The sequence below is a fragment of the Micromys minutus genome (assembly GCF_963924665.1).
Source record: "Micromys minutus genome assembly, chromosome: 31".
Lineage (NCBI taxonomy): Eukaryota > Metazoa > Chordata > Mammalia > Rodentia > Muridae > Micromys > Micromys minutus.
This window is the reverse complement of record NC_137966.1, coordinates 3514381-3540826: the sequence shown is the minus strand read 5'-3', so window position 1 is coordinate 3540826 and position 26446 is coordinate 3514381. Positions and strand designations below refer to the sequence as shown.

Below are 26446 nucleotides of genomic sequence, written 5' to 3'. Positions count from 1 at the left end.
CTAGGATTGCTATATCTGCATCAAGCCCTTGAGGTTTGTTATTTATTTTCTAAGTAAATATGATTGTGGCAGGTCTGGCACTATTATCACAAGAGATAAAGACAGTAATTGAAAGTGTTCCCTGTGAAAATTTGTGATTAGCCAAATCTTAGTCTATTGTTTACTAATACTTAAGAATCCTCATGCGCCTATGATGTAAACTGGCTCACAGGCCATCATACTACCTTCTAGATGAGAGGAAGAGATGAATAACATTACCACTCTTCTGCCTTCTATCTGATCATCTGCCACTACCCCATTGACACATTTTGGTTTTGTATCTTAATGTTCAGTTCCTAATGGGGATAAATTGATACTGAGGGCTTTTCAACCTTTTGTGTTAGGAATTGTTGCCTAGTGCATTCCCGTATTGTGTCTTCTATTCCGTTTTTCTGTAATTTGATGACTGAGAATTCAAAAGTCTTGACACTTCATTCTTCTGCCTTTGGGCACAGGCAGGGATTTGGGTGCTATATTAGATGGTGTGTCGGTTTGTTAGTTCACTGCTTTTCTAAATGGTATAGTTCATTAAGTATTCACGTAATGGCAATAGGTTCTGGCATCAGAGGCATTTGAGAGTTTGCCAATAATTGTTTTAGTCTTAATCTCTTCAAAATTCTGAAACATATGTCTGTCCTTTCAGGCTCTCATGAGTATGTTGTTTCCACTGTGATTTTTTTTTAAATTTCAGTGAACTCTTGCTGAAAATAGAGAGGTGTTATCCACTCTGGGAAAATTGGTAATAATTTTGAATGAAACATGATAGAAGTTAAAGTTTATTATAACAATGTTTGAGAAATGTTTATTTTATTTTCAAAAAAGCAAATCAAATCATTATGATTGCTCTGATTATGAGATAAAGCACCAAAAAGATTTAGAACATCCTCTCACTATGAGAACATTTTGAAGAAATTTTGCCTCTTGTGTCTTTTTTAGTGATGTCTTGAAGGAGTTAATACCCTTTGGCCCAACGATCAAGACCCTTGATTGTCAAAATTCTATGTTACATATACCTCGTTAAAGGAAATGTTCAGAAATATACATTGAAGTATGAAATTCAGTGTTTCTCTCTGATTTTGTGTCTTTTCCAAGATATGTGTTTGTTCTCTCCTCTGATTCTTCATTTAAAAGTTTGTATTTAGAGTTTCAAATATAATTAACATTCAACAATTTAAATAATGATGTTTTTATAAGAGACATAGTATGTTAAATAATCAAGGTGTTTCTGGCACTCACAAGAGGCAGGATAAAGGCTATAATTTACGGTCAGACTAAAATGGGTCCGTATTCTTGTCTTGTCTTTCTGGGGTATGTGGCACTGGATATTTAAATGTTTTAAGGTCTCTGATGAATACTGAAGTCACTGTGGGGATACTTGGATGGGTGAGGTAGTTATGCTGAAGTCATATGCATTATCAGGCAAAGAACACTCAGTTAAAATTGGCAGAAATATGGTGGTAGAGAGGATATATCTTTTAAAGCTTTTAAACAATGAAAAGCATCACTATCCCCACACCCAGGCATAACCTTGGATTTATGCCTAGTGATACTCTTTTATATAGATGTGTAATGTTCTACCATTGAATGGATTGCTAGTTTTCACACTTTATGAAAAGAAAATCAAACTAATGGCAATGTTTTACTTAATACTAAATCATAATTTACTAAACACGTATTTAATATGCATGCATTCTTAGATGTGTAAATTGTTCCCAAGGAGTGTCTACTCTAAACAGCTATAAAATAAAACTTACATTGCTGGCATGCTTGTACATTGTTATCTCCTAATATAGAAAATGGAATTTTTTGGCCCAAAATGAAGTGATATCTATTTACTTGTCATTTTCTATAGTGGTCTGTATGTAGTTTGCTCAGATACTGACACTATGTAGGAGTTCCATATGTGTATATCACCTACAAAATGAAAGAAAAACAAACAAACCAGAAAGTGTTTTATTGTGACCAATTAGGTATTACAGAATAGATGTATACAATAATCCTAGATTAATTTCATATTCTCTCTGTCTAAATAGTCCTAAGGAATAAGCTAGAAATTGAAAAGTAAAACAACCAATAAAAGTAACTGTGATAAACTTAAGCCCTGCACAGCAACGGTGTACAAAGTCCGAGTTAATGTAAGCAGAGCTCAGAGAACTCTATCCAAGTTGTTGATAAGTCAACTGTAAAACCCAATAACAACATTTGAATCAAGATGAAGAATACAAACAAGGAAACAGCGTAGAAACCCTGAAAGAGGTTTGGACAAAAAAAAATAATAATTCTGGAAAAGTTATGTCTCAAGATGAACTTTTATGATAAGATCTTCTATGAATATTACAATGGTGGGGAATAAATATTTAAAAAGGAGCAAGTTAAAATTAAAGGGACAAACTGGGCTCAGTGGATTTAGGCACTGTAGCCAAGACTGATTACTTGAGTTTAATCCCAAGGTCCCTGTGATACAAGAAGAGAAATGATGTCTACAAGTTTTCCTAGGATCACCTCAGACAACTATGCACCTGCACACATAAACACACACATACACAAACAAACAAACAAACAAACAAACATAAATCTGAAAGTCAAGTGATCTTTCTAGAAGCTACAGACAAATGAACCAAGAATGCTATATTTGTTCTAACCAAAACTAATTTCTCCACCTGTAGACAGAAAAACAAAAAATACCTGCTCATAAAGTTTCAGCATTGATTCTTCACTATAAATGGAAAATAACTTCTTAAACTGGATATCAATTAGATCTCCAAAAGAAATAAAGATTAGCTCAATCATTTTTTTTTTTATAAATAAAGATCAGTCTTGTCAAGCCCCTGGAGTTAGAATAGTACATACATAATAGAAATCATTACTTTCCCATTCTTGCTTAGATGTGGATTTATCAATGGATGGATATTTTTACAGTATTTATTTTATACTTATAGAATTTCAGATTCTAGAAAATGAGGTGAAATTTCATTCAACAAAAGGGGAATTTTCCTGAGAAAACTTTGGAAGGATTGGGAAATATTTATCAAATAATAGAAAGGAAAGGAAGTGTGTTTTCCATGAGCAGTTCTGGGACTCAAGAGCAGGCATCAAATTTTTGTTAACCACCTTCCAATTCATATTAAATTATTTCACAATAAAAGTACAGTTTCCAGCAAGTTCCTTCTCGAATTCCTAAGAGAAGTCAGAATTGTTACAGCCTCTGCTGCAAAGAGCTATGCCAGATAGTTTGATGCTTATTTAATTGTGGCAAAGGGTATCCAGGGAGAAGTAACAAAACTGGGCCCTGACATGATTTTTGAAATCTCCCTTGATGCTGAACCAGCTGTCTGTTTTTCTCACAACATTTCTACCAGTTCTGACTGAAAATATTTCTGGAAACTGGACAAGCTCCAGCAGGCTTCCTCCCCTGAGTCACAGGATACCTGTAATGACTGCTTAAAGAGGACTTGGGGCTGAAATTCTGAGTCAGGGGAGGGGAAGCTAAGTCTTCTCAGCTGCCTTCTAAAGACCATACTGTCATATCAAGTACTCTCATGAAGTATTTCCCATTTCCTCAAACCAGGAATGAAAATTATTACTGTTCTTTCCCATGCTTATGAACAATCCAATATAAAAATACAATACATGCGTACAGTGTGTTCTGTTTAAGTTAAGAATAATTAATGTTCAGATATTTAATGTTTTAATATGTTTTATTATTTAATTATAGAAACCTTCTGGTCATTTTCTTTTGGCCCTTTCTACAATATACAAGGTGATCCTAAATTGGTCAGATCCTGTGGTGTAGATTATTAGAGCTCCCTCCTTCTATGTATAAGTATTACCCATTATCGAACTTCCTTCTGTTGCCCCACAACTCATAACTTCATAGTCTCTAGGTGTCACAGTTGTCTACTCACACGGATTATTATTTTCCCGTTTTTTATAAGATACTTTCTGTGTATACATTTGAAATGTTATCCCCTCCCCCTGGCTCCCCTCCCCCTCCACTTGTCTTCAGGAAGGTGCACTAGCTCCCAATCACCCTCTCCACCCCATTGTTTTGTCATTCCCCTACACTGGAAAAATGTGCCCTCCCTGGACCTAAGGTCTCTTCTCACATTGATGCCAGACACTATCTTCAGATACATAGGAGCCATAGGTCTCTCAATGTGTGCTCAATGGTTGGTGCTTTTGTCCATGGGAGTTGTAGAGGGTTTGGTTGGTTGATAATGTTGTTCTTCCCATAAGGTTGCAGACATCTTTAAGCTCCTTCTGTCCTTTCTTTAGTACCTTCATTGGGGTCAGATAGAGTATTATTAAGGCTCAGAGATTATTTGAAAACACTGGCCTATTGAAAACCAAACACATGAGTTTTGAGTTTTTTCTTTTGCCCCATGACAGGCTCTTAGCTTTCCTTTGCACCTCTTCTAATAGCCTTGGGCAGGCCAGCACGGGTTATCTCACAAAGAATACAGATTTAGAAAAAGCATCATGAATATGATGATTGTTCACTAACTATTCACCAAATGATGATGCCTAGAGAATAGCATTCTTTATTTCAATGGATTAAGGAAACAGAAAGATATAGCTTGATGAATCTACTGTCACCATGGATTGGAGACAGCCCATAACTCAAGCCCCAGGACTTGAATTTTAGGAGTGTGTACATGCAGTGGCAGCTGGGAGAGCTTCAAACTCCTATTTGCACTGAACGGCATAACTCCACCATAAGAGTGTGATCTTGAGAATTGTACTGAAAAGAAAGTCAAAAGATCTTGGAAGAGCAGCTGGTGTTTGCAAGTGGTCACTGTGACTTTGTGGAAGAAGAGAAAAGTAAGAGATGAAAGTGTTTTATAGTGTTAAGGATTTGATTTTGAATTCAGTGCTGTTCATCTTACTGGTTCTATTGGTCTTCCCATGGCCACTGTGAGATGACTCTCATAATATTGGAACTCAGCTCATTGAGTACATAGATAAGGTGTGCTATTCAATTTTGCAGGAGGGAGGTGCTGCATTCAGATGCTGTTCTTCGTAAAATGTAAATTTTAATTCTAAAAAGAAAATAAAAAAAATAGGACTAAGTTGTTGCTCCTTTGTCCAACTTGGCTGATTGTACCAAGCATGCAAAAACAGCATTTTACTCTAGGAAGACAGCTGAAGGATCTTCTCATTAACAAAATGACTAACCCATAAACAGAAGTAACCAGTCCAAGGACACACAACAATTAGATTAACCTTTCATAACACTGTCTCCTATCCTGTGAGTTAAAAGTGCGTAATAATTTGATTTGCAAGGCACCTGAATCTCTTCATTCCAATAAAAAAAATGCCTCTCAGAGAAATGACTACACAAAACACTATTCCTACAGATAGAAACCATTATACCCCTATTTTGGACCACTTTGTAGAAATGGGCAAATAATCCAAGTCTTGAGTGTTGATATATCTATTAAAATGTAATACTAAGAGCTGTGCAAACTCAGAAGTCTTCTGCTATCCAGTACTCCAAAACACAGCTACATAGAGGCTCATCTTTATGCCACAACATTTTAATCACCAACATGCTAATAAATAACTCTATTTCCTGATTGTTTGTTCAGAATTTCTGATTTCCTGAGAAGGGAAATTTTAGCAAACTCCCCAAAAATTTCAGATGACCACAAAACCATAAACTTGTATACTTGCTCTACAAACTCTTTAGTCTCAGAAAAAGCAATTTTGATCAAAGTAAAGAAATTCATTTTCATAGTTCCTAATAGACTAACATGTAAGTTGAACCTGGATTCTTTTGCTTTGTAAGATTTTGATATTTGACCTAGACTATAGACAGGATTTTTCTCCTTTGGGGGAAATATCAGGACATCAGCTGAGCAGTGTTCCGCCATATTTTCTAAATTTTCATTTGTTTTAGTTCCTTTGCTCGCTCTGTGTTTTAGAGTTTAATAGCATGTACTGCCAGCCATCATCTTCAAACAACCAAGCCAGAGGAAATCTGGTGTTAGTACTAGCACAGAGATATTTGACAAGGCTGTGTCAGGTGAACAGCAGTTATAAGGAGAGAGTCTTTGGAGGCAGAGTAGAAAATTTGACAAGTGTTCACTAGGGTAATTCAGCATGTAATTGGCCAAATGCACAAAAGCCACTAGTCCACAGCTGAATAAGAAATACTTGGCTGCTGCAGGGTTTATAGCTCCCTCTGCAGCTCACTTTGTCCTGGAGGGTTTATATGGAATCTCACTTATGAGTAATCCATAAGCTTGAGTCAGGAATAGCATATGTATGCATATTTCCAAAGCTGTCTTTAAAAAAAAGCAAAACAGATTATCACTGGCTTTTAGAAGGTCAAGTAGCATGGTTAGAGCTAGATGATTTCTTCCATTTTCTCTCAATCTTTACTATGCATTCAAGTGGCCTAAGGACCCTGGTGGAGTGCAAACTCTTAGTCTGTCATGTCTGAGACTTGAAATACTGTCAACTCCACACACTTTTCAGAGATGCCAAAGCAACTCATCTATGATTCCTATGAAATAGCAAAGTGGATGCAAGTGAGTCCTCTGGATATCAACCCTGGATGACTCATGGCTGCCTTGACAACTACATTGAGGATGCTACAATTGAATCCTAAACCAGCTGGTCCATTAGCATGGCTGATCATAAACTTAAGAATGGAAAATGTCCTCTCTCACAATTCTCTCCTGTAACACACAGAAGGTGAAACCCAGAGATTTCAGGGATTTGTTTAGGATCCCATAGAAGCCAGTAAGTTATTGGGCTAGGGCTATATAAAGCTAGAATGCATGCTTAGATTATCCTATCTCTCTGTGTCTCTGTCTCTGTCTCTGTCTCTGTCTCTGTCTCTCTCTCTCTCTCTCTCTCTCTCTCTCTCTCTCTCTCTCTCTCTCTCTCTGAGCTGCACATTTAATCACAGATTGCATAGGAAGCTGTTTTTAAATAACTTTCCTCTCACTTCTATAATTGTCAGAACCAGTCACAGAATCTAAGTTGGATCATAAAGCCAGGCGACTTAGTGTAGCTGAGTCTCTGGAACAACTCTGGGGCTTTCACTAAAGAGCCGTACTTGTCCTCAGTTGTCTTGTTTGTGCAATTAAAAGACACTACATACCTAATCTTTCTAGTTCACTCCAATGTTGTAGTGAGTAGCAAGCTAAAAGATCTGAGCACACATTTATTTAAGTGACTTAAATAAATTCAGGAAAATGTATTTAAATGCTGTGTGATATCATTGCATTTTCCTCAAAGGATTACTACTTTTAGCCCTGTAGGGTACAATATCAGCAGTTAGGGAGCTGAGTCAGAAGGATAACTGGAAATTTGAAACTTGCCCAGATTACATAGTGAATTACACACACACACACACACACACACACAGAGAGAGAGAGAGAGAGAGAGAGAGAGAGAGAGAAGAGAGAGAGAGAGAGAGAGAGAAAGAGAGAGAGAGAGAGAGAGAGAGAGAGAGAGAGAGAGAGAGAGAGAGAGGTGTACATACATGCACACACTTATCAAACTATGGGTCAAGTTTTATCTGAAGAGACTGCTAATTATTATAATGAGATTCTTCTGAGTTTCTACCATTGCTTAATGGGAATAAAACAGGCGAAAAGAAGATGTCAAGCCAGACAATCCCAAATCTCACCTAGAAATACCTTGATATAAGATTTCTACATTAGCAAAAAGATGTCTTATTTTCTCTTTCTTTCCTAGAAAAAAAGATGGACATTTCTTTTGTATGCAGGAGCCTACTAGGAACAAGTCTCCCTTGTCATAGACCACTTTGTCTGTTCTGCAGCACCAGTCACTGCCAAGGGGAAGGGGAGGACTCACAAGCCTGGCTTAAAGTCATCAATGTCAAAATGAGGACAGGAAGTCACTTCTACGCTGTTAGAAAGGAAGTATAGAGTCATCTGGAGCCTCCACTAAAATACTCCAGAGACAACATCTTTGAAACAGTGTTGTCTAGCTAAGTGAATGTGTAGATCTGAATCTTTTCTATGTCTTGTATACATGGCAAGTTATTAGCACCTTAGAAATGACCAGTTGTTGTAGCCTAATTACATGCCAGACAGGCTGGTGGAGCGACTGTTAGCAAGCTTCCCACTGCTAAGAAGCAGACTCTGAAACAAACCAACTTAAAAGGACTAAAAGGTTGATTTGCCTTTACCATCGTGGAGATTTAATCCGCACCTCCTGGCTCCATAGCCAGGAGGAGCACCTCAGCATCATGCTCAGGGCCAGTCAGGATTGTTTTCAAAGCTATTAATAGGAAACGGGGCACAAAGGCAATGGTTCTCAACCTTCTTCATGCCATGACCATTTAATACAGGGTCTCATGCTGAGGTGACCCCCCACCCATAAAATTATTTCCTTTGCTACTCCATAACTGTAATTTCATATATGCCATGTGACCTTGACTACTAATGCAGATATCTGGGTTTTCAAGTGGTCATAGGCTACCCCAGTGAAAAGGCTGCCTTACCTTCAGAGGAGTCCTGAGTCATGATTTGGGAAACATTTTGCTAAGGCATCAGCACTCCCTTCATGGACATGCCCACAAAGGTCTAGAACCTCCTAACCATTCCACTGCTTCCCATTAGCATCAAAGGCTGCCTTCTAAGTGTTTGATGTGGGACTTTGAAGAACAGTAAAAATCCAAATTATAATATGTCCTAAATACCATGACTCAATCCTAAAACAACCCCCAAATACCACTCCCTCATTTTATATAGTATTGGTTCTTTTGAAATCCATACACAAAGCAGTGGGTTTTGTGAAGTTGTTTCAGAGATACTTCAGGTCCCATTGGTTCTCCTTCCCAACTTCCCAGCTGCTTCTGAGTCCTATGTGTTCTGTCACCCTGTCATCTCTCTATTACTGTCTGTCCACAAGTGAGAAACTGAGGCTCAGTGGAGCTGGGGAAGTAAGTAGATGAGCAAGAAATCAGAGCAGTCTCCGCAGCTCACGTTTGCAAATTTAGTCAGCTATATAAATGCTCTTGTCTCTATCTGCATTTTAACTGTGACTATACAAAGCACGCACAGAATGTGAATTGCATATTATCATTATCATCATAATGAAGCTGTCTTTGTTGACGCATTTCATTTGCAGGAAGAGATACTCATTTTCCATATATAAATGGAATAAGAACCAATCTGAAAATTTAATTTTGTTGATGGGTGCAGGCTGGGACTTCCAAAACTTAGACTAATCCCGTTGGCAGATAATAAAGTGGAACATTTCTAGTTCATTCTTGCCTCTGGCCATTGTAAGGATAAAGAAGAAAACGAAGTCCCCAAATTAAGCACCAGGAAGATACATGATTGACAGTATTTTGCTTCCTGTGACCACTGAGGTTTTCACTTTAGACACCTCCTAGCATGTTGAATCTAAGGTACAGGACAGAATGTTGGTGGTGCTCAGTCTTTTGAAATTCTTGCTAGAGCAATTACATTTGCTGTGAGCTTAAGCATCAACACCTATACGTGGTCCTCCAACCCTACTTAAGTAACACACAGACACACACACACACACACACACACACACACACACACAAAATCAATCAATCAATAATAAATTTTTAAAAATATATAAGATATAATAATATATTGATGCCATGATTGAATGTGACAGAAACCAAATTATGGACTTTTTGCTTTTGGATCAAAGCTAGAAGTCAGTGACAATTCCCTGTGACTTAGAATAGAGGCAGTGGGTGGATTTTCATGTCCAAACCCACCTCATTCAATTAGGGGACAATATCTCTCAGGGTCAATTGTAAAACCCAAAGAAAAGATAACAATCATAAGTTCCTCGCCTGGTGACCTTGTTTGATTGAAGCCACAACCTTGAAGTTGATTATGACCTTATATGAACTTGAGATTTGACCTCATGAAGTTATTACTCGATTCTGTAGACTGAAGATTATGAAGAAATGGAGTGTAGCTGAAAACACTGTTTACCCTCTTACTCATATACCCTATTACTGTACTTGACAAGATGTATGTAACCCAAGAACAATCACAGGGCCTCTTCAAGGGTTGCTTATTACATTTGCCGTCCTTACTTCTTCATGTTAAAAACCACAGCCTAGCCTGTTTCTAGCCTTGGGAAGAAAAAACAAAGCAAGTGATCTCTGTAGTCGTATTTTGGTGACTTAAATTGTTAATTGCAAGCTATATAGTATTGGTAAAATATCCTTAGAAATTTGCCACCCATAGTGCTTTGGGGTAGATGAACCAGTTAATGAAAAGATTAGATCAGTTCACTGATTCTAGCTCGGGGCTTGTATCAGTACAGCAAACAAAAGCTGAGTTTGAGAAAAGTTTGTCTCATTCTTCTGTTGGGTGTTTATGATTGGATGTGTAAACTCTCACATCCTCTTTCCCAGATCAGGTCTTTAAATATTAACAATGGTGTGAGCCCGTAGGCCCAGCCACCTGGAAGGCAGGAAAAGTTCCTGAGCCTAGGAACCAATTGGTCAACCAGGACCAATATAGCTATTCTCAGAGCAAAGAGTTTTGAACCTAGGAAAATTCATTGTAAAAGTACACTCAGACAGTCTACAGAGACCTGTCAAGATCAAAAGGTTTTGTGAATGCAAGAAATAATAGTTGTTCATAATACTGCTTCAATTTTCCTTTCCTCAGAAAAATTTAAACTGATCCCAATGCTTTCTTTCCTCTACAATTACAAGTTTACTTACCTCCAAATTTAATTTGTACTCTACTAAATTAAAAAGAGGTACTAGGAAAGAATTTGAGCAACCTTTAAAAATTTTATTCAGTGTGCACACTTCATTCAATGCAGTCTTATAAGACAGACTTTAGCAATTTGGATGTGTTTGCCTCTCTTCTAACTTTAACATTTACTCTTCCATCTCAATCCAAATATTCTGTAGAAACACCAGCCAATTATCTGTAATATGTCCTTCTCCATTTAGAACATGATATCATTCTTCAGAAAATATCAATTAGTTTCTGTAAGGACAGGTTTGAAAAGTCTGTAAGCTACCCAAAATTAAGCAAACCACATAAGAATATCCTACAGATTTTGCTTTTATAATGACCTGCACAATGGGTAAAAAGCATTACTTTATTGGTTTTATTTTTGTTTGTTTGTTTAAAAATATTCTATATGTCAGTACTTAGTTCTTTTAGAGGTTTGATAGCATGCCTTGAAATCCCACTTGTTACCATAAGCATGAAGTACATGACAAAAATATTCTATATTGTTATGCCAAAATGCCTTTAAAAATCTGTATATGTATCTCTCTTCTTTTTTTAAATAAAGTGGTAAGAAAAAAATATTCTATATGTAGCTCAGGCTGGCTACAACTTGTACTGTAACCCAGGATGACCTTGAACATGAGGTACTACAATCTCTCAGTCTTCTGAGTGCTGGACTTAAGACAGTGTTCCACCACATGATGCCAAAGACAAAACTTCCCAATGGCTCTGATTTCTAACACCACCCTGTATATCAAGTTTAAAAAAGTTAGTTGCTAATATTAAATTAAATGCTGCTACAAGAGAAATTTGTATTAATGAAGTCTAAGAGGAGTTATACCACTCCCTGAGCTCTGAACACTTAGCTCTAATTTTGACTATCAGCTATTCCAGATAACTTTTATTTAGATGCAATTAAGGGAAACAATCTTTTAGTCTAATTCACTCAAGGACTAATTTCCCCCATATTCTCCATTATACCTGCTTTAAAATTTGTTTTGTAACCATCATAAGCTAAAATGAAATGAAAGATCCAAGATTTAGTATAATGATTGGAGAGTCAGCTTAGTTTTATTCTGAATGCTCATTTGGACTGCTTGCAGTAGGCAGCGTCATGGATCCATAGCACGGAGCCACAGGGAGCAGCTGTCACAAGTAGATACAGATATCTACAGGGGCTGCAGGAAAGAAGAGGGGATCAAACACTCAGGCATACACAGTGGTTGACGCAAGAACAAACTTGAACTATTCATCTCTTCTCTTAAACCTCTTTTATACCCCTAGAGACAAAGATATTTTTTTCTATTAGGAAGAAAATTACCTCATAGCTACAAGTTACATCTTTTCCAGAGATAATCACCGTAAACATATTCTTTCCAAAACAGATCAAAATCATTATACAAAGAAAAATTACAACACAATATTGATTACATATGTCTTATAGGAAACTCATATTTAACTAAGCAACTGGCCCTATTTTTTTCCAATTTTATTCATTGACTAACAAAGTTTAAACAAGAGAAGTATACAGTAGCAAGGTTTACCCTATGCTTTGTTGATGACAACCTATATTTACTAAGGAGCAAGTCATATTTCTTATATCTTAATTTGGAAGTTCTGATGGACTAAGCTAGTCATCTGTTTTCTGTTCCTATGCTCATAATGGAATTATTTGCTCTTTATTATAACCTGATCATTGTCTGGTACACAGCAAAATCTTGTTACCAAATCTCTAGATCACTAGAAAGAACTCAGGCCAACACAGACTGTATGCTTACTGTGATCATTAGCTTATCCTCAGTCAAGTCTTCTGACCTCTACAATTACTGTGATCCTTCAATGCTCACCGTACTCTTTTCTCTAACTCAAGAAACTCCTGCCATTCTATCAGGAAAGGTCACACTTTATTCTTAATTCTAACTTAAACTTTCTATCAACTGTGCCAATTTCCTAACTTTATGTCTTTTGTCAACTACCCTAACTTCCCAAAATTATTTAAATAAAAATAACCTTAAAATTATTTAAATCAAGTTAGGAACTTCATAAAATAATTACCTCATTTAGACAGCATTATATCAAGAATTCTCAGCTTCATATTGACCCGCAAAAAGCTTGCCCTACAGAATGGCCCATCACCCAGGAAGTAATTACACCAAGAGATAAGCAGTGCGAGTCTCTTGGTGTCCACTCACACCAACCCTAATGAATGAGGAATAGGCAATGACAAACATAAGAAAGCACATCAGCATCAAGAAGCAACCTGGGATGAAGTCTCTTGGGCCATGCCACACTAGAGCTCAGCCATGAAGCTGAGCAGGACAGTGACTAATCTCCAGGAAGCTCACTTGCACACTGCAGCTATTCCCACATGAGGCTTCCCTCATCCACCTAGATTTTCTGGCAAAGACTCTTTAAGGGTTTGAGCATGATGGTATCTGTAATTTCAGAAAACCCAGGGAGAGGATAGGGGGTCTTGGAAAAATTAGTGAATAAATAGTGTTGAAGAAGAAAATGAAGGAGGAAGAAGGTGACATAAGAGGAAGATGAAGAGGAAGTGAGGAGAAAGAGAGAAGGATCATGAACAAGCAAGACAGAATTAGAACAAAAAAGGAAGAACAGGAGGAGTGGGAGCACAAGGAGAGGAATCGGATAAGGAGAAGCTGGAGGAGGTGAGGAAGAGGAGAAGGAGCAGAAGTCAAAATTAGAATCTGCTGTCATTGCTGAAGCTACTATTCTTGTTGATGCTTTAACTTTGCAAAGGGCAGTAAATCTAGAAGGATCTAAAGGGTAAGAATGTCAATTCTAGAGACACCCGTGTTCACAGGTTGATACTGCACTGATTGCAAGTATCAGGAGGCCAGATATCAGGGTGCTTTGACGAAAAGAGATTTCATCTCTTCCTTCCTATCCTGAGTTCTGCTTCCCCAGAAAAGAGCCACCACCTCAGCAAACAAGCCACCCCCTAGCTCATTGCATTTATCTGCTAACCTGATAGAATCTTTTTATGAGAAACAAATGTTTCATCTGATGGTGACATTAGAACTTTGGCAGGTGTCAATCATATGGATTGATTGCATTGATTGATGATGCTTAAGATAAAAGCAGTTTACTAAGGAAACTTCAGTTCCAGTCAAAACCCAAGAATTATCAAAGCTACAATAATTAAGTGCCACTTTATTTCTCAGATGATGAAATCTATTTCATACTAGTTTTTTTTTACTTTGTACTAAAAATAATTAACACAGTTTATTCTCTACTAATTATTCATCAAGACCAGAAGAAGTTTTAAGCATGTAAGTATGCCTGAAGTAATCATAGATTCATTTATGATGCAAAGGGCAGTTCTAGTATGATGGTGTAACTAATTAATTAAAGAAAGCAGATCTAATATTCATTCTGGCTTTTGTTACAAGTGCCACCTTTTTTTCAGCGTGGTGTTTACTGGAGGGTGTTGTTATTGCTGAGTCCACAGTGTGGTTGTATAGCAATTATCTCTCAGCACATGGTTGGTCTCATGTACTAGGTCTTCACGGCCTGCCTCACAAGAGCTTCCAGACTTACCTAACTCTGTTAGAGATTCAGTACGCCATGCTTGGTTTGGGGTTTGTTTGTCTAAGTCATTGTGGCATTTTTTCACAGGCAGCCTTAGGGATCCATAGCCGCCAAAACAGTCTCCTTCTATCTATCCTGAAGGCATACTGGCAAGTTTAGAATAAAAAATCAGTGAACCTGGGGCACAGGGTTGGTTTCCCCAGCCCACTTACACTTTTTGGCAAACACGGGAAAGCATGTGCAGATTACATAGTAACTTCGTACCAACTAAATATGTTTTAAAATGAAGAAAAATATACAGGTAGGAGAGAGAAAAAGGCAAAGAAGGAAAGGAAGGAATAAAGGGTGGATGGATATACATACACACACATATATATGTACATATATATGTGTGTATATATGTGTGTGTGTGTATACATACATACATAGTGAGACAAGAGCTACCTAGATATTGTAAAATGTTCTTGCTACACCCAGTCCTAAACTCTAAATGCCACCTTTGATTGCTGTTTCTCCACTCACTGTGGTTCAAGGACTTGAAGAATCACCAACATTGGCTTTCACTTGCACTGATAAAATTCCCATTACACATTCTGCTTGGTTGAACTTTCTTTCACTTCACAGAATACTGAGCGTGTGCTAGGTATTTTCAGAGGATTTCCACCTCCAGAAAGAGTGCATTGGCTATCCCCAGGTGCTTAATGGTTCATTGCCTTAACATTTCAAGTCTCATGGGCCACAGTGCCATTTCATGGAAGATAAAGCAGGATCTCCTACCCCCAGTAGGCACAGTGAAAGGGAACTGTGTAGTTAGAACATGTTTTTATCTGCAATTTCTCATGCAGTCAGTAATGCCAGTGGTGAACTGAATTTTAAAACAACCCTATTCTCCTTTCTCAGGTAAGCTGGTGACTCTAGTCTGCCAATGAGAGATGTGATTTGCTTACAGTTTATGACCTTAGACAGAAGGGTGTCCCTGTAGACCACATATCAACTATAAATAGGACTCAGGCAAAGAAGCAGTGAGTTTGAAGCCCAATTTGGAATTAATCAATCATTTTATAAAAATTAAGTTGCACTCTTCAGAGCTTAATGTATTATTATTTTTTAAAAACAGCAAAATAGAATCGTTAGGCAGCCCAGTTTTCTTTCTCTGAAAATATAATGTTGATAAGCAGACAACAGTAAGGAAATCAGGCTATATTCCAAATATCCTGAATTAGTTTACCAGCATCCTCTGGGTCAGTCTACAAAGTAAGCCATGACAGCAGAGGTGCCTCTGCAGCTAGTAGGTCTGTCAAATGGATGATATGCAAGCTGTCTTCATTCTCAGAGGAATACTGCAGGAGACTCTTGTCTGCCTCTCAAAATCCAACACTTAGTTCTTGATTGAAAAACACAACTCCAGGTGCATCTTAATTTACAGACGGTGGTGTTGGATGGGAAACATCAGATTTGATTGATAGTGGTGATTTTATAAACCTCCCCAGACAAATATATTTTTAGAGATGGGTAGGTGAATAAGAAGCAGAGCCTGGAATAAGAGCACAGTGCAAAGCCACTACCAGCAAGTTTCCCCGCAAAGACAACTCATCTGCAAGCAGGTGGGTTTACCTGCCCGTCTCTCCATCTTTGTCTTCTTTCTTTCCTTTTTTTCCCTTTTTCTCTGTCTTATTTCAGCTGCTATTAACAAATTGCCCGTGACTGTTTGAATAGGTAGAAATACCAAGAGAGAATAGTTTCATAATACTGGTATGTTTTCCAGGGCAATGGTCTTCGGGTCAATTCATTAGAGGGAAATACATTCATGTCCCCCACAGAAACCAGATTAGATGAGAGGGTTTCACATGTCTTTTCTGCTCGGCTGAGGAGGGACAATCAAGAAAGGTTAGATAAGAAAAAGAAGAAAAGAAGAAGAAGGAGGAGGAAGAGGAAGAGAATGAGGAAAAGAAGGAGAAGGAGGAGGAAAAGAAGAAGGAAGAAAAGGAGAAGAAGAAGAAGCAGAAGAAGAAGAAAAAGAAGAAGAAGAAGAAGAAGAAGAAGAAGAAGAAGAAGAAGAAGAAGAAGAAGAAGAAGAAGAAGAAGAAGAAGAAGAAGAAGAAGAAGAAGCAGAAGAAGAAGAAGCAGAAGAAGAAGCAGAAGAAGAAGAAGAAGAAGAAGAAGAAGAGGAAGAAGAAGAAGAAGAAGAAGAAGAAGAGGAGGAGGAGGAGGAGGAGGAGGAGGAGGAGGAGGAGGAGGAGGAGGAGGAGGAGGAGGAGAAAGAGGAAGAGGAAGAGGAAGAGGAAGGAGAAGAAATAGGAGGAGGAAGTAGTGGAGGAGGAAGTGGAAGAAATATATTTTTTAAATTAGTCAGTGGTAGTGCCTTCAAATTTTCTAACAATTATCACCTAAAGATAGCATGCGGAAAAGGAATTCAATGACAAAACTCACCCTGGAGGATTTCTAATTAAGTACCTAGGAAGGGATCTTGGACAAGGTTACTAAGGACACAGCTAGGAATATCTGTAGCCATATTCTTTGTCTTCTCATATTTAAGATAGCGATATTAGTGACCCATGTTTCACAGTTTCCATCAAGTTGCAGAGAAGTGACATGTGTTGCTTATTTCCTGAGAATACTGCACAGAGAAAAGCCTCATCCATTTCCCATGAAAGCTGTTCTTTAGGTTGGTTGTAGACTTTGACTAGCCACTTTTCACCATTGTTTTGAACTCTGCTGCCTCCTCATGTGAAGTCACCTTGTGCCCTTCAGCTGCTGCCAAAGGGATACATTTTCTAAGCAGAGACCCTAGATCAGAAATCAGCTGGGAACTTATTAGAAATTCAGATTATTGAGATGCATTCCAACTTTGCTGATTCAGGGATCCTAACAGTGGAAGCCAGGAGTCTGTTTTAACAAGGCCTCTAGGGAGTTGTGATGTACACTTGAGGTTAGGAACAGGGGACACAGCTTCTCATCCTCCACCCCACCAGGTGACTCGGGTTTCCCTGATAGATTTGAGACAGGTTGGAAATAGCATTAAAATTCTGCATTGAGAACCACAGCCCAGCAATGCTACATCCTTCTATGACTTAGGAAGAGTAACATTTTAGGTAACTCACTTCATTTTTTTCTGAATATCTGTATCCTGCCCTCTCAATAGCCTACTTTGAGAATCTCTTTCTGAAAACTCCATAGCAAACAGCATCTTATAACAACAGACATCTCCAAAGGCAATGCAGGATAACCATTATTGAATTTAAAATCCATTTATAAGAATGACATTTGTTTTTTTTCTAAGAAAACATTCATTATTAATTTTGCTTTTATATAGACAGTAGAGAATTCAAAGAAACTTGGAGGTAACGTGTCTCAGGTTTTCTATCTTTACCCTTTAAAACATGTGTAAAGAGCCTTCCAGTCTCCTCAGTTGTGTTGAAGCATGACCCAGTAAGTTGTCTCCTTAAGAGAAAGAAACAATAATCTATTCACTGAGGCACACTTCCCCAATTTAACAGACTTACAAATCTAGCAGGTCCTGAGTTCTTTTCAATTCCAGTTCAAATACTAAAATCCACACTGCTATGTATGCCATGATTATCCTCCTGTCCTGAATTCTTTCATTTTTAATTTGAATTATGAGAAGCACATATGACAGAGAAATGTCTGTCATTCCTTTCCTGCTCTTCCTATATTATGGAGTTTTTGAGACCTTGAAATGAGATGAGTCACACCTTTGTATTATTTGCGTCTTGGATAACATAAAACTCAATGCATGCTCACGTAAGGAAACGATGAGATAAAAAGCATAAAGGTAGGGAGAGAGGCAGAAAGGCAGAGAGGGAAGAAGAATGGAAGAAATAAGGGGAATAGAGAAGATAGAGGAAGGAAGGATATGATAAAGGAAGGATAGATAGCTTTTCTTAGCATCCTTGTCTGGGCTGACTACTTTGTAAGCCATCAATGCCTCTTACACCTCAAAGATCTCAATCCACAGGCTCGGGTCATCTGCCTCTAGATGTAAACCCACTGGTATTGGTTGAGTGAACTTTTTTCTGTTGTGTCCATGTGAAGACTCACAACATGCCACTGGCTACAAAAAGATCATATGTCCATTACTCAGCCAATCATAGCATCAGGAAGACACTTATTCAAGAAAAGCTGCACCAGGCACACAGAAACTGAGTAGAGATATTTGGATGGTGCATTCTCAGATAGCAAGTAGAATAAGCAGATCAACCATGATAAACACACAGAACACATATGTCTTCTCCTCTCATCTGAAGGTTTTGGAGTTAATACACATTTATGCCAGCTTTTACCTTTAGTAACACATTTAGCTCCAAACACTCTTATCAGCCCTTCCTCTGGATAATTGTGCACGGTCCCAGATGACTGCCCCACAGAAGTAGATTGGTTCCATGCTTCAGCAATGGAAAGTGGAACACATCTAAATCTAATTCCTGCTCTGCCCCCTTTTCACTATTTCCCAACGATGGGATCAGAGCCAGCTCTAAGTGGCTTCTGGGACAACAGAAAGTGTTCTGTAAATAAAATGCTTAATTTCAACTTCGAGCTGTCAGTTACTAAGTGTTCTTCTCTGTATAGAAATGAAGGATCTGTTCTGGAAGTGACACTGGGCACTATGAGCACATAGTGTTTCTATTTTAGGAAAACAAAATAAAGTATACAAACAACAAAAACAAACCAAAAAAACCTATGCAAGTAGAGAAAGAAATCTTGGGTGCTGAGAAAGGGTTCCACAGGTATTGCTAGTATGTTCTGCTCTTTTGATTGATAATTGGCTTCAATGTACTGATGACTCACAAAGAGGTGAATTTTATTTTCATTATTACAAAATGAATTTCATTAAACCACTATTTACTGAGCATCTGCATTGCACTAAGAGCAATACAGGATTATTGAAGATATCACAGTAGAATACAAAGACCTCCTTTTAATGGCGACAGAAAATGGTACATTTATACTACAATGGAGTACTACTCAGCTACTAAAACAATGACTTTACAAAATTTTCTGGCAAATGAATGGAACTAGAAAATATCATCCTGAGCGAGACAACCCAGTCACAAAAGACCACATATGGTATGCACTCACTGATAAGCAGATACTAGCCCCAAAAGCTCAGAATACCCAAGATACAATTCACAAACCATATGAAGCTCAAAAAGAAGGAAAACCAAAATGTAACTGTTTTAGTCCTTCTTAGAAGGGGGAACAAAATACTCATGGGAGGAAATACAGGGACAGAGAGTGGATCAGGGAATGAAGAAAAGGTCATCCAGAGACTACCCCACCTGGGGATCCACCCCATATGCAGCCACCAATTCCAGTCACTATTACTGATGCCAAGAAGTGCTTGCTCATCGGAATCTAATATGGATGTCTCCTGAGAGGGTCTGCCAGAGCCTTACTGATCCAGATCAGCTAGCTATCAGACTGAATATGAGAACCCCAATGTAGGAGCTAGAGAAAGGACTGAAGGAGCTAAAGGGACTGCAACCCCATGGGAAGAACAACATCAACCAACCAGAGCTCCCAGGGACTAAGACACCAACCAAAGAGTACACATGGGGGAGGGTCTATGGCTCCAGCCTCATGTGTCCCAGAGGATGGCATTGTCCTTTCTGGCATCAATAGGAGGAGAAGCCCTTGGTCCTGTGAAGGTTCATTTCCCTAGTGTAGGGGAATGCCAGGATGATGATGTTGGAGTGGGAGGGTGGGAGTGGGATCATCTACATGGAAGCAAGGGGAGGGGAGAGAGGGAATGGGAGAAGGGGGGAAAGGATAACATTTGAAATGTAAATATATAACGTATCCAATAAAAAAGATTTTAAAATCCCAAAGACCTCCTTTTATGTTTCCTCAAGAAGTGTTGTTTCATAAATGACAAATGGCAAGAAAATTAGTATAACTTACTGTCATCAGAATTTTAATGAAACTAACATATCAGGGGGAAAGACAAGCCAGGTCAGCTGTCCCTGCTCTCTGCCACTGTAGTACTGACAATGTCGTTCTTTGGCCTTGGCCTCTATTTTTCTTGTCATTGGGAGGATGTTGCTGGTTCTGTAAATGTGGTACCCTACTTTCATTTCTGTTGCTGTGATAAAATATCCTGCCCCCAAGTAACTTATGGAAGAGAGGAGTTATCTCAGCACACAACTCCATGTTAGAGTTCGTCATGTGAGGGAAGTCAAGGTACAAGGTGAGCAGCTATTGTGTCATATCTACATTCAAGGGCAGAGAGTGGTTGACATGGTCCCCCACTGACTAATTTATCCTCAGCTTCCCTTCCTCTCTCTTTACTTTATTCAGGACACTTGTCTGGAGAATGATGCCGGGTCTTGCTATATCAATTAACAGTCAAGGCAATTGCCCACAGTCAGCCCCCACACAAACCTCCCCGAACAAAACATCCCTTCATAAAACTGCCCTTCCAGGTGATGTGGGGTTTATTCAAGTAAACGGAGGAACAGGATATATGTAGTAACGTCCACTATCCTTTCGTTCTTTCTCCATCGCTCCCCTGCCCTGAAAGTGAAAGGCAACTTCTGTTCATCTCATCTCAACACCTGGAAATAATTCAGTGTAGACTTCCTAGAGTCAATGGAGTCATATTTTATAAAGAAGCAAATAGTACTCAGTAGGTAGTAATTATTGCCCCCAGAACTTTAAAGAAGGTTGTATCAAAACAGAATTTTAAAGTAATGATATTAAAGGGTTATAACTGTGGCAGTTTTTATGGCAGCATCAGGTGAACCCTATCCATTCACTGACTTCTTGTAGTGATTGTTTTGTTTGATAAATCCATATAGGTCAATAATTTGTTGTCATCAACTGTACTCCCATTATTTCCACCCAGTCTCTCCTTTGCTCTCCAACCGTGTTTGATTTCAATTTTGTTTCATTTAATTAAAAAAAAAACTATTAATTTTCCTTAGTGCTACCTGTATGCCAGTGGTTATAGGACCATCAGCTTGAGCCTGCATTGCCCCTCATGAGCCACTGGCCTAAAGAAAACTCTCCCTCTGCCTGAAGCCATCCATTTATTTTTTCAACTTTTTTTTATTGGATATTCTCTGCATTTACATTTCAGATGTTATCTCTTTGCCACACCCCATCTCCCCCTTCCCATTGCCTCCATGAAGGTGCTCCCTCTCCCAACCACCCTCTCCCACCTCAGCTCCTTGGCATTCCCCTACACTGGGTAAAGGAGCCTTCATTGGACCAAAGGCCTCTCCTCCCATTGATGCCAGTGAATGCTATCCTCTGCTACATATGCACCTGGGGCCATGAGTTCCTTCATGAAAACTTATTGATTGATGTTTTAGTCCCTGGGAACTGTGGTGAGTGTGGTTAGTTGATAATTTTGTTCTTATGGGGTTGCAGACCCTTACAGCTCCTTCAGTTCTTTCTCTAGTTCATTCATTGGGGTCCTTGTGTTCAGTCTTATGGTTAGCTGCAAGCATCCTCCTCTGTATCAGTATGGCTTTGGCAGAGCCTCTGAGGAGGCATCCATATCAGGTTCTTACCAGTAAGCACTACTTGGCATCAGCAATAGTGCTTGGGTTTATTGGGCACATATGGGGTGTATCCCCGGGTAAGGCAGTCTCTAAATCATCTTTTCTCCGATCCCTGCTCCTCTATTTGTCCCTTTATTCCCTCCCATGAGTATTTTGTTCTTTCTTCCAAGAAGGACTGAGGCATCCACCTTGTGGTCTTCGTTCTCTTTGAGCTTTATAAGTTCTGTGGGTGGTTTCTAATAGCTGTCCTCAACTGGGGTGTAGAACCTCTTACCCTTGCTTGGTTTGAACTGGGGTGATCTTGTAGAGCTTTTGCACATGCTGGCAAAGCTGCTATGAATTCATGTGTGGAACAGCCAGGTCATGTCTGGTAAATACTCTTCTACTGCAGAAATCCAATGTCCTTGGCTTCTATCATCCTTCCATTCACTCTTACACAGCCTTTGTGCGTGTGTGTGTGTGTGTGAGAGAGAGAGAGAGAGAGAGAGAGAGAGAGAGAGAGAGAGAGAGAGAGAGAGAGAGAGAGTGAGTAATAGTAGTAGTAGTAGTAGTAGTAGAGTCAGAATGCTATAGATGTTCCATTTACAGGGAAGGCATGCAGTTAACAAGAGACAATGGAATACTCAGCTGTATTAAATTTTCTTTTGGATATTTTATTTATTTACATTTTAAATGTTATCCCCTTTTTCCAGTTTCCCTGGAAATCTCCTATCCCATCCTCCCTCCCCCTGCTTCTATGAGGTTGCTAACCCATGTACTCAGCCATTCCTGTCTCCCCTTTCTGGCATTTCCCTACACTGAGACCTGGAGTCTTCCCAGGACCAAGGGCCTCTCCTTCCATTAATGTCTGACAAGACCAACCTCTGCTACATATGCAGCTGGAGCCATGGGTCCTTTCATGTGAACTCTTTAGTTGGTGGTTTAGTCCCTGAGAGTGAGGTTCTGGTTGGTTGATATTGTTGTTCTTCCTTTGGAGTTGCAAATCCCCTTCAGCTTCTTCAGTCATTTCTCTTAACTCCTTCATTGGGGAAATTGTGCTCAGTCCAGTGGTTGTTGTGTTGAATTTTTAATAACAATCTTAGCTATGGTTTATTGAATGCTTTGCTATGAACAAAGAGGGCCTAAGTGCTTTGCATATGCAGCTCTTCAATTCTCCCAAACCCCAGAAAGTTGGTGTGGACACTTTCCCCAACAGAAATTTAACAGAACTGAAATCAAAGACATTGAGACTTAGCCCCAAATGTAGCACCTGGATAAGCAACAATGGTCGCCATATGGAGTGATGAACAAGGCAGTGTACAACAGCCTGCCTTATGGCAGAATAGAGAAAGTGCTCTTTGAGCCCCCAGAAGACCTCATAAGCATTCTCCATATTGGTGATCCCAAGGATGGGACAAATAGGCACTGAAGAGTGATCTTTGGTGAGAAGTTCAACGCCTTTTAGTAGGAAAGCGAAAGTAAGTGCTATAAAGAAGACCTCGTAGAAAACAGGGCAGATGAAGGGGAAAAAATGGTCCTTCTAACTAGCTGGGAAAATCAGGGAGATCTATGTCATTGGACTTTACTTTAAGCATATCACAGTGAATTACAACTTGCCTGAGTCTCTTTCCTGCCTGTAAATTGAGAAATTAATTACAAATGAAGATGGTTATTTATTCTTCCTACCTACTTCATATCTCCATAGCCATGAGTAATAATTTTCTGGAAAAAAAAGATGTTTTAGATGAATTAATTCTTTTCTGTTACTGGTAAGGTAATTGCATCTGGAAGCAGAGTCGTATTTTTCAGTTTAAATATTTTGAGCCAATTGTGGTGGCACATGTCTTTGATCCCCAAACTCAGGAGGCAGAGGTAGGAGGATCTCTGAGTTTAAGACCAGTCTTTTTATGTTTAATCTTTACACACCAAGACAACTTTGACTGCTTTCATGCTATATTTGATTTTACATGTACTTTATGCTTATTGTAACTAGTAAGATTTCAATGCAGATTATCAAACCTTTAAAAAAAATCAAGTACTGACAAAAATATATTTTTATAGTTTTATGCTAGATGTGTTTAAAATTCCGCACATTTATCTCTGTTTTTTAAAAATAAAGTTTTTAAAAATATACCTGGAGGAAATCAGTGGCTAAATTGTCCAAGAAATTATTGTATATGAAGAATAAATTGAGTCATAAGAAAACAGTCTGGTCTATAGTTTTAGTTCCAGGACATCCAGAGCTACAAAGATAACTGCTGACTCTAAAAAATGAACATCAAAAACATTTTTCGAGTGAAGGGGTCTCTGCCAAAGAGTGGCAGCTCATCAGATGTCCACATTGGTATTCCATAACCTTCTCCACCACTACCTCTGTTTCCAGCCTGCCAAGACTTCCAGTAAGACTGAGATGGCTGGGTTCAGCTAGAAAAATCTCATCACCAGAGTCTATTCTTAGGTAGAGAACTAACCAGTCATCACAACCACTGCTGTGGGAGTCAGTCCTCTTTCATCGTATCTGTAGTTCAATTTTCAGATTTTATAAGTTTCACAAAATAATTGTAATAGCACTGTTGTTTAGTCTACCCAGTAAGTAAAAAAATACCATAAACAAATACAGAATATTTGATAATGGCAAAATTAATTGGTCAACTATTATGCTCTATAATGTATCATATGATATCACATCTATTTCTCAAAAGGTCTTAGGTTTGAAATTACAGTATAAGACCATCAAAATATATGTGAAAGCCAGTTACTAATATTTTAGTCTTTATAACATTTTGTTTTCTGCATAATCCATGCTTAGACTACTATTCCATGTCACAAACTGTTTATATCTCTTGTCTCTCTATATCATTTGTGACTATCACTAGCCAGATTTTCCTTATTTCATTTATTTTTTATTTTATTAAGTCTTACTTTATATACAACATTTCAATTTACATGTTTGTAATATTATAATAGCCTAGTTTTGTTTCTATTGTATATGTGTGAGTGTTCTGCCTGCATATTATATATGTGTAACACATGTGTGAGTTGCTAATGGAAGTCAGGATAAAGCATTGACTACCCTGGAACTAGATTACAGATGTCTGAAAGCCACCACGTGCATGCTGGGAACTGAGCACAGGGGCAACTTTTAGATTATTAAATCTTGCCTCGCACAAGCATTTAAAGAAATATTTTAAGTGGGTCAATATGACAAATGTATTTGGTGACCCATCACATTAGTTTCTGTTGCAGTAGTGGTCAATGGAATAAAATATAAAGTCCAACTTGCATAATCTGTGCCTCAGAGAAATCACACATGTTGCATTCTCGAGGAACATACAAAAATATTCTACTTCTCAATCAATGCACAGATTAATTTCTCAATAAATTAAAAATAATGATGATGGGCACGTAGTTCAGTGGTATGATACTTACCTAAAATGGTAACGGCTCCAAGTACAGTTCCAAACGTGACCAGAGAGGAAGAAAAACAATAATAATAGTTGCTATACCTTGGTTCTCATAACAAATATACTCAGCAAACATATGCTGCATAAATGTGTGAATATAACTTGGTGACTAATTCTCTACCATTACACCATACATAATAATAAAGTGGAATTATGCATCTGTTTATGTCAATGTTATAAATTATGTAAAGGGATGTTTCTTGACGTCTATTCCTCTGCAGGGGGTAAGTAGAAATTATGAAGCTGCTGCTATTTGATCTATTATAATTACATTATAAGAATCCTCTGGGACTGAATCTATACCAACTAATAAATGAGAAACCTGAAAGTCAATTGGCTCATACTGGCAGAGCTGCAATGAAAAGTCAGGCATTGCAATATGAAAGCTAGCTCTCCTCTGCCACTGTGATAGACAGTCTGTTAAGCACCTGTAATTGTTCTTATAGTACAAGCATTAGCAAAGGTTTATGGTTTCAAATGTACCTTCTCTGATTCGTTTCCCTTACAGATGGACCCCCATGAGAACATCTTACTCAGCACTCTTGAGATAAAAAATGAGATGGCCACATCAGAAGCAGTAATGGGACTTGGAGACCCCAGGAGCACAATGCTTGCCTACGATGCCTCCAGCATCCAGTATCGGAAAGCTGGGTTGCCTAGGCATAGTTTTGGCCGCAACGCTCTGGAGCGACACGTGGCACAAAAGAAAAGTCGCCTGAGGAGACGTGCCTCTCAACTGAAAATCACCATTCCCGACTTGACTGATGTGAATGCCATTGATCGGTGGTCCCGGATTTTCTTCCCTGTGGTGTTTTCCTTCTTCAACATCGTCTATTGGCTTTATTATGTGAACTAAACGACGGCCTCCCGTGAGAAGCAAGGACTAGCTTTATCTTCAAACAGTTGTACAGCCTGATGTAGGACTTGGAAAACACATCTTTCCAGGACAGAAGTGATGTTAAAATACCTTAGTTGCTGGCCTATCCTGTGGTCCATTTCATACCATTTGGGTTGCTTCTACTAAGTAATGAATACACTAAGGTCCTCATGGTTTTCCAGTTACAATGCAAGTTATTTGTACACATGCTGGCAAGATCAAGTGTGAAGTATTCCACGTTATCAGTTTTAGTACACAGCCTTCTTGGAGGGTTATTATCTAGAT

At 38.6% G+C, this 26446-nt stretch overlaps 1 protein-coding gene across 1 annotated transcript in view; it reads left to right on the top strand.

Annotated features, from left to right (window-relative positions):
- Nucleotides 1–26140, top strand: part of GABRB2 (gamma-aminobutyric acid type A receptor subunit beta2) — a gene marked incomplete at both ends in the record, with an annotated part of 195301 nt that extends 169161 nt beyond the window's left edge. The window contains one exon of the mRNA XM_080942071.1: nucleotides 25793–26140. Coding sequence (XP_080798197.1) covers nucleotides 25793–26140 — 348 coding nt within the window. The remainder of the gene's footprint in view (nucleotides 1–25792) is intronic.
- Nucleotides 26141–26446: the final 306 nt, after the last annotated feature.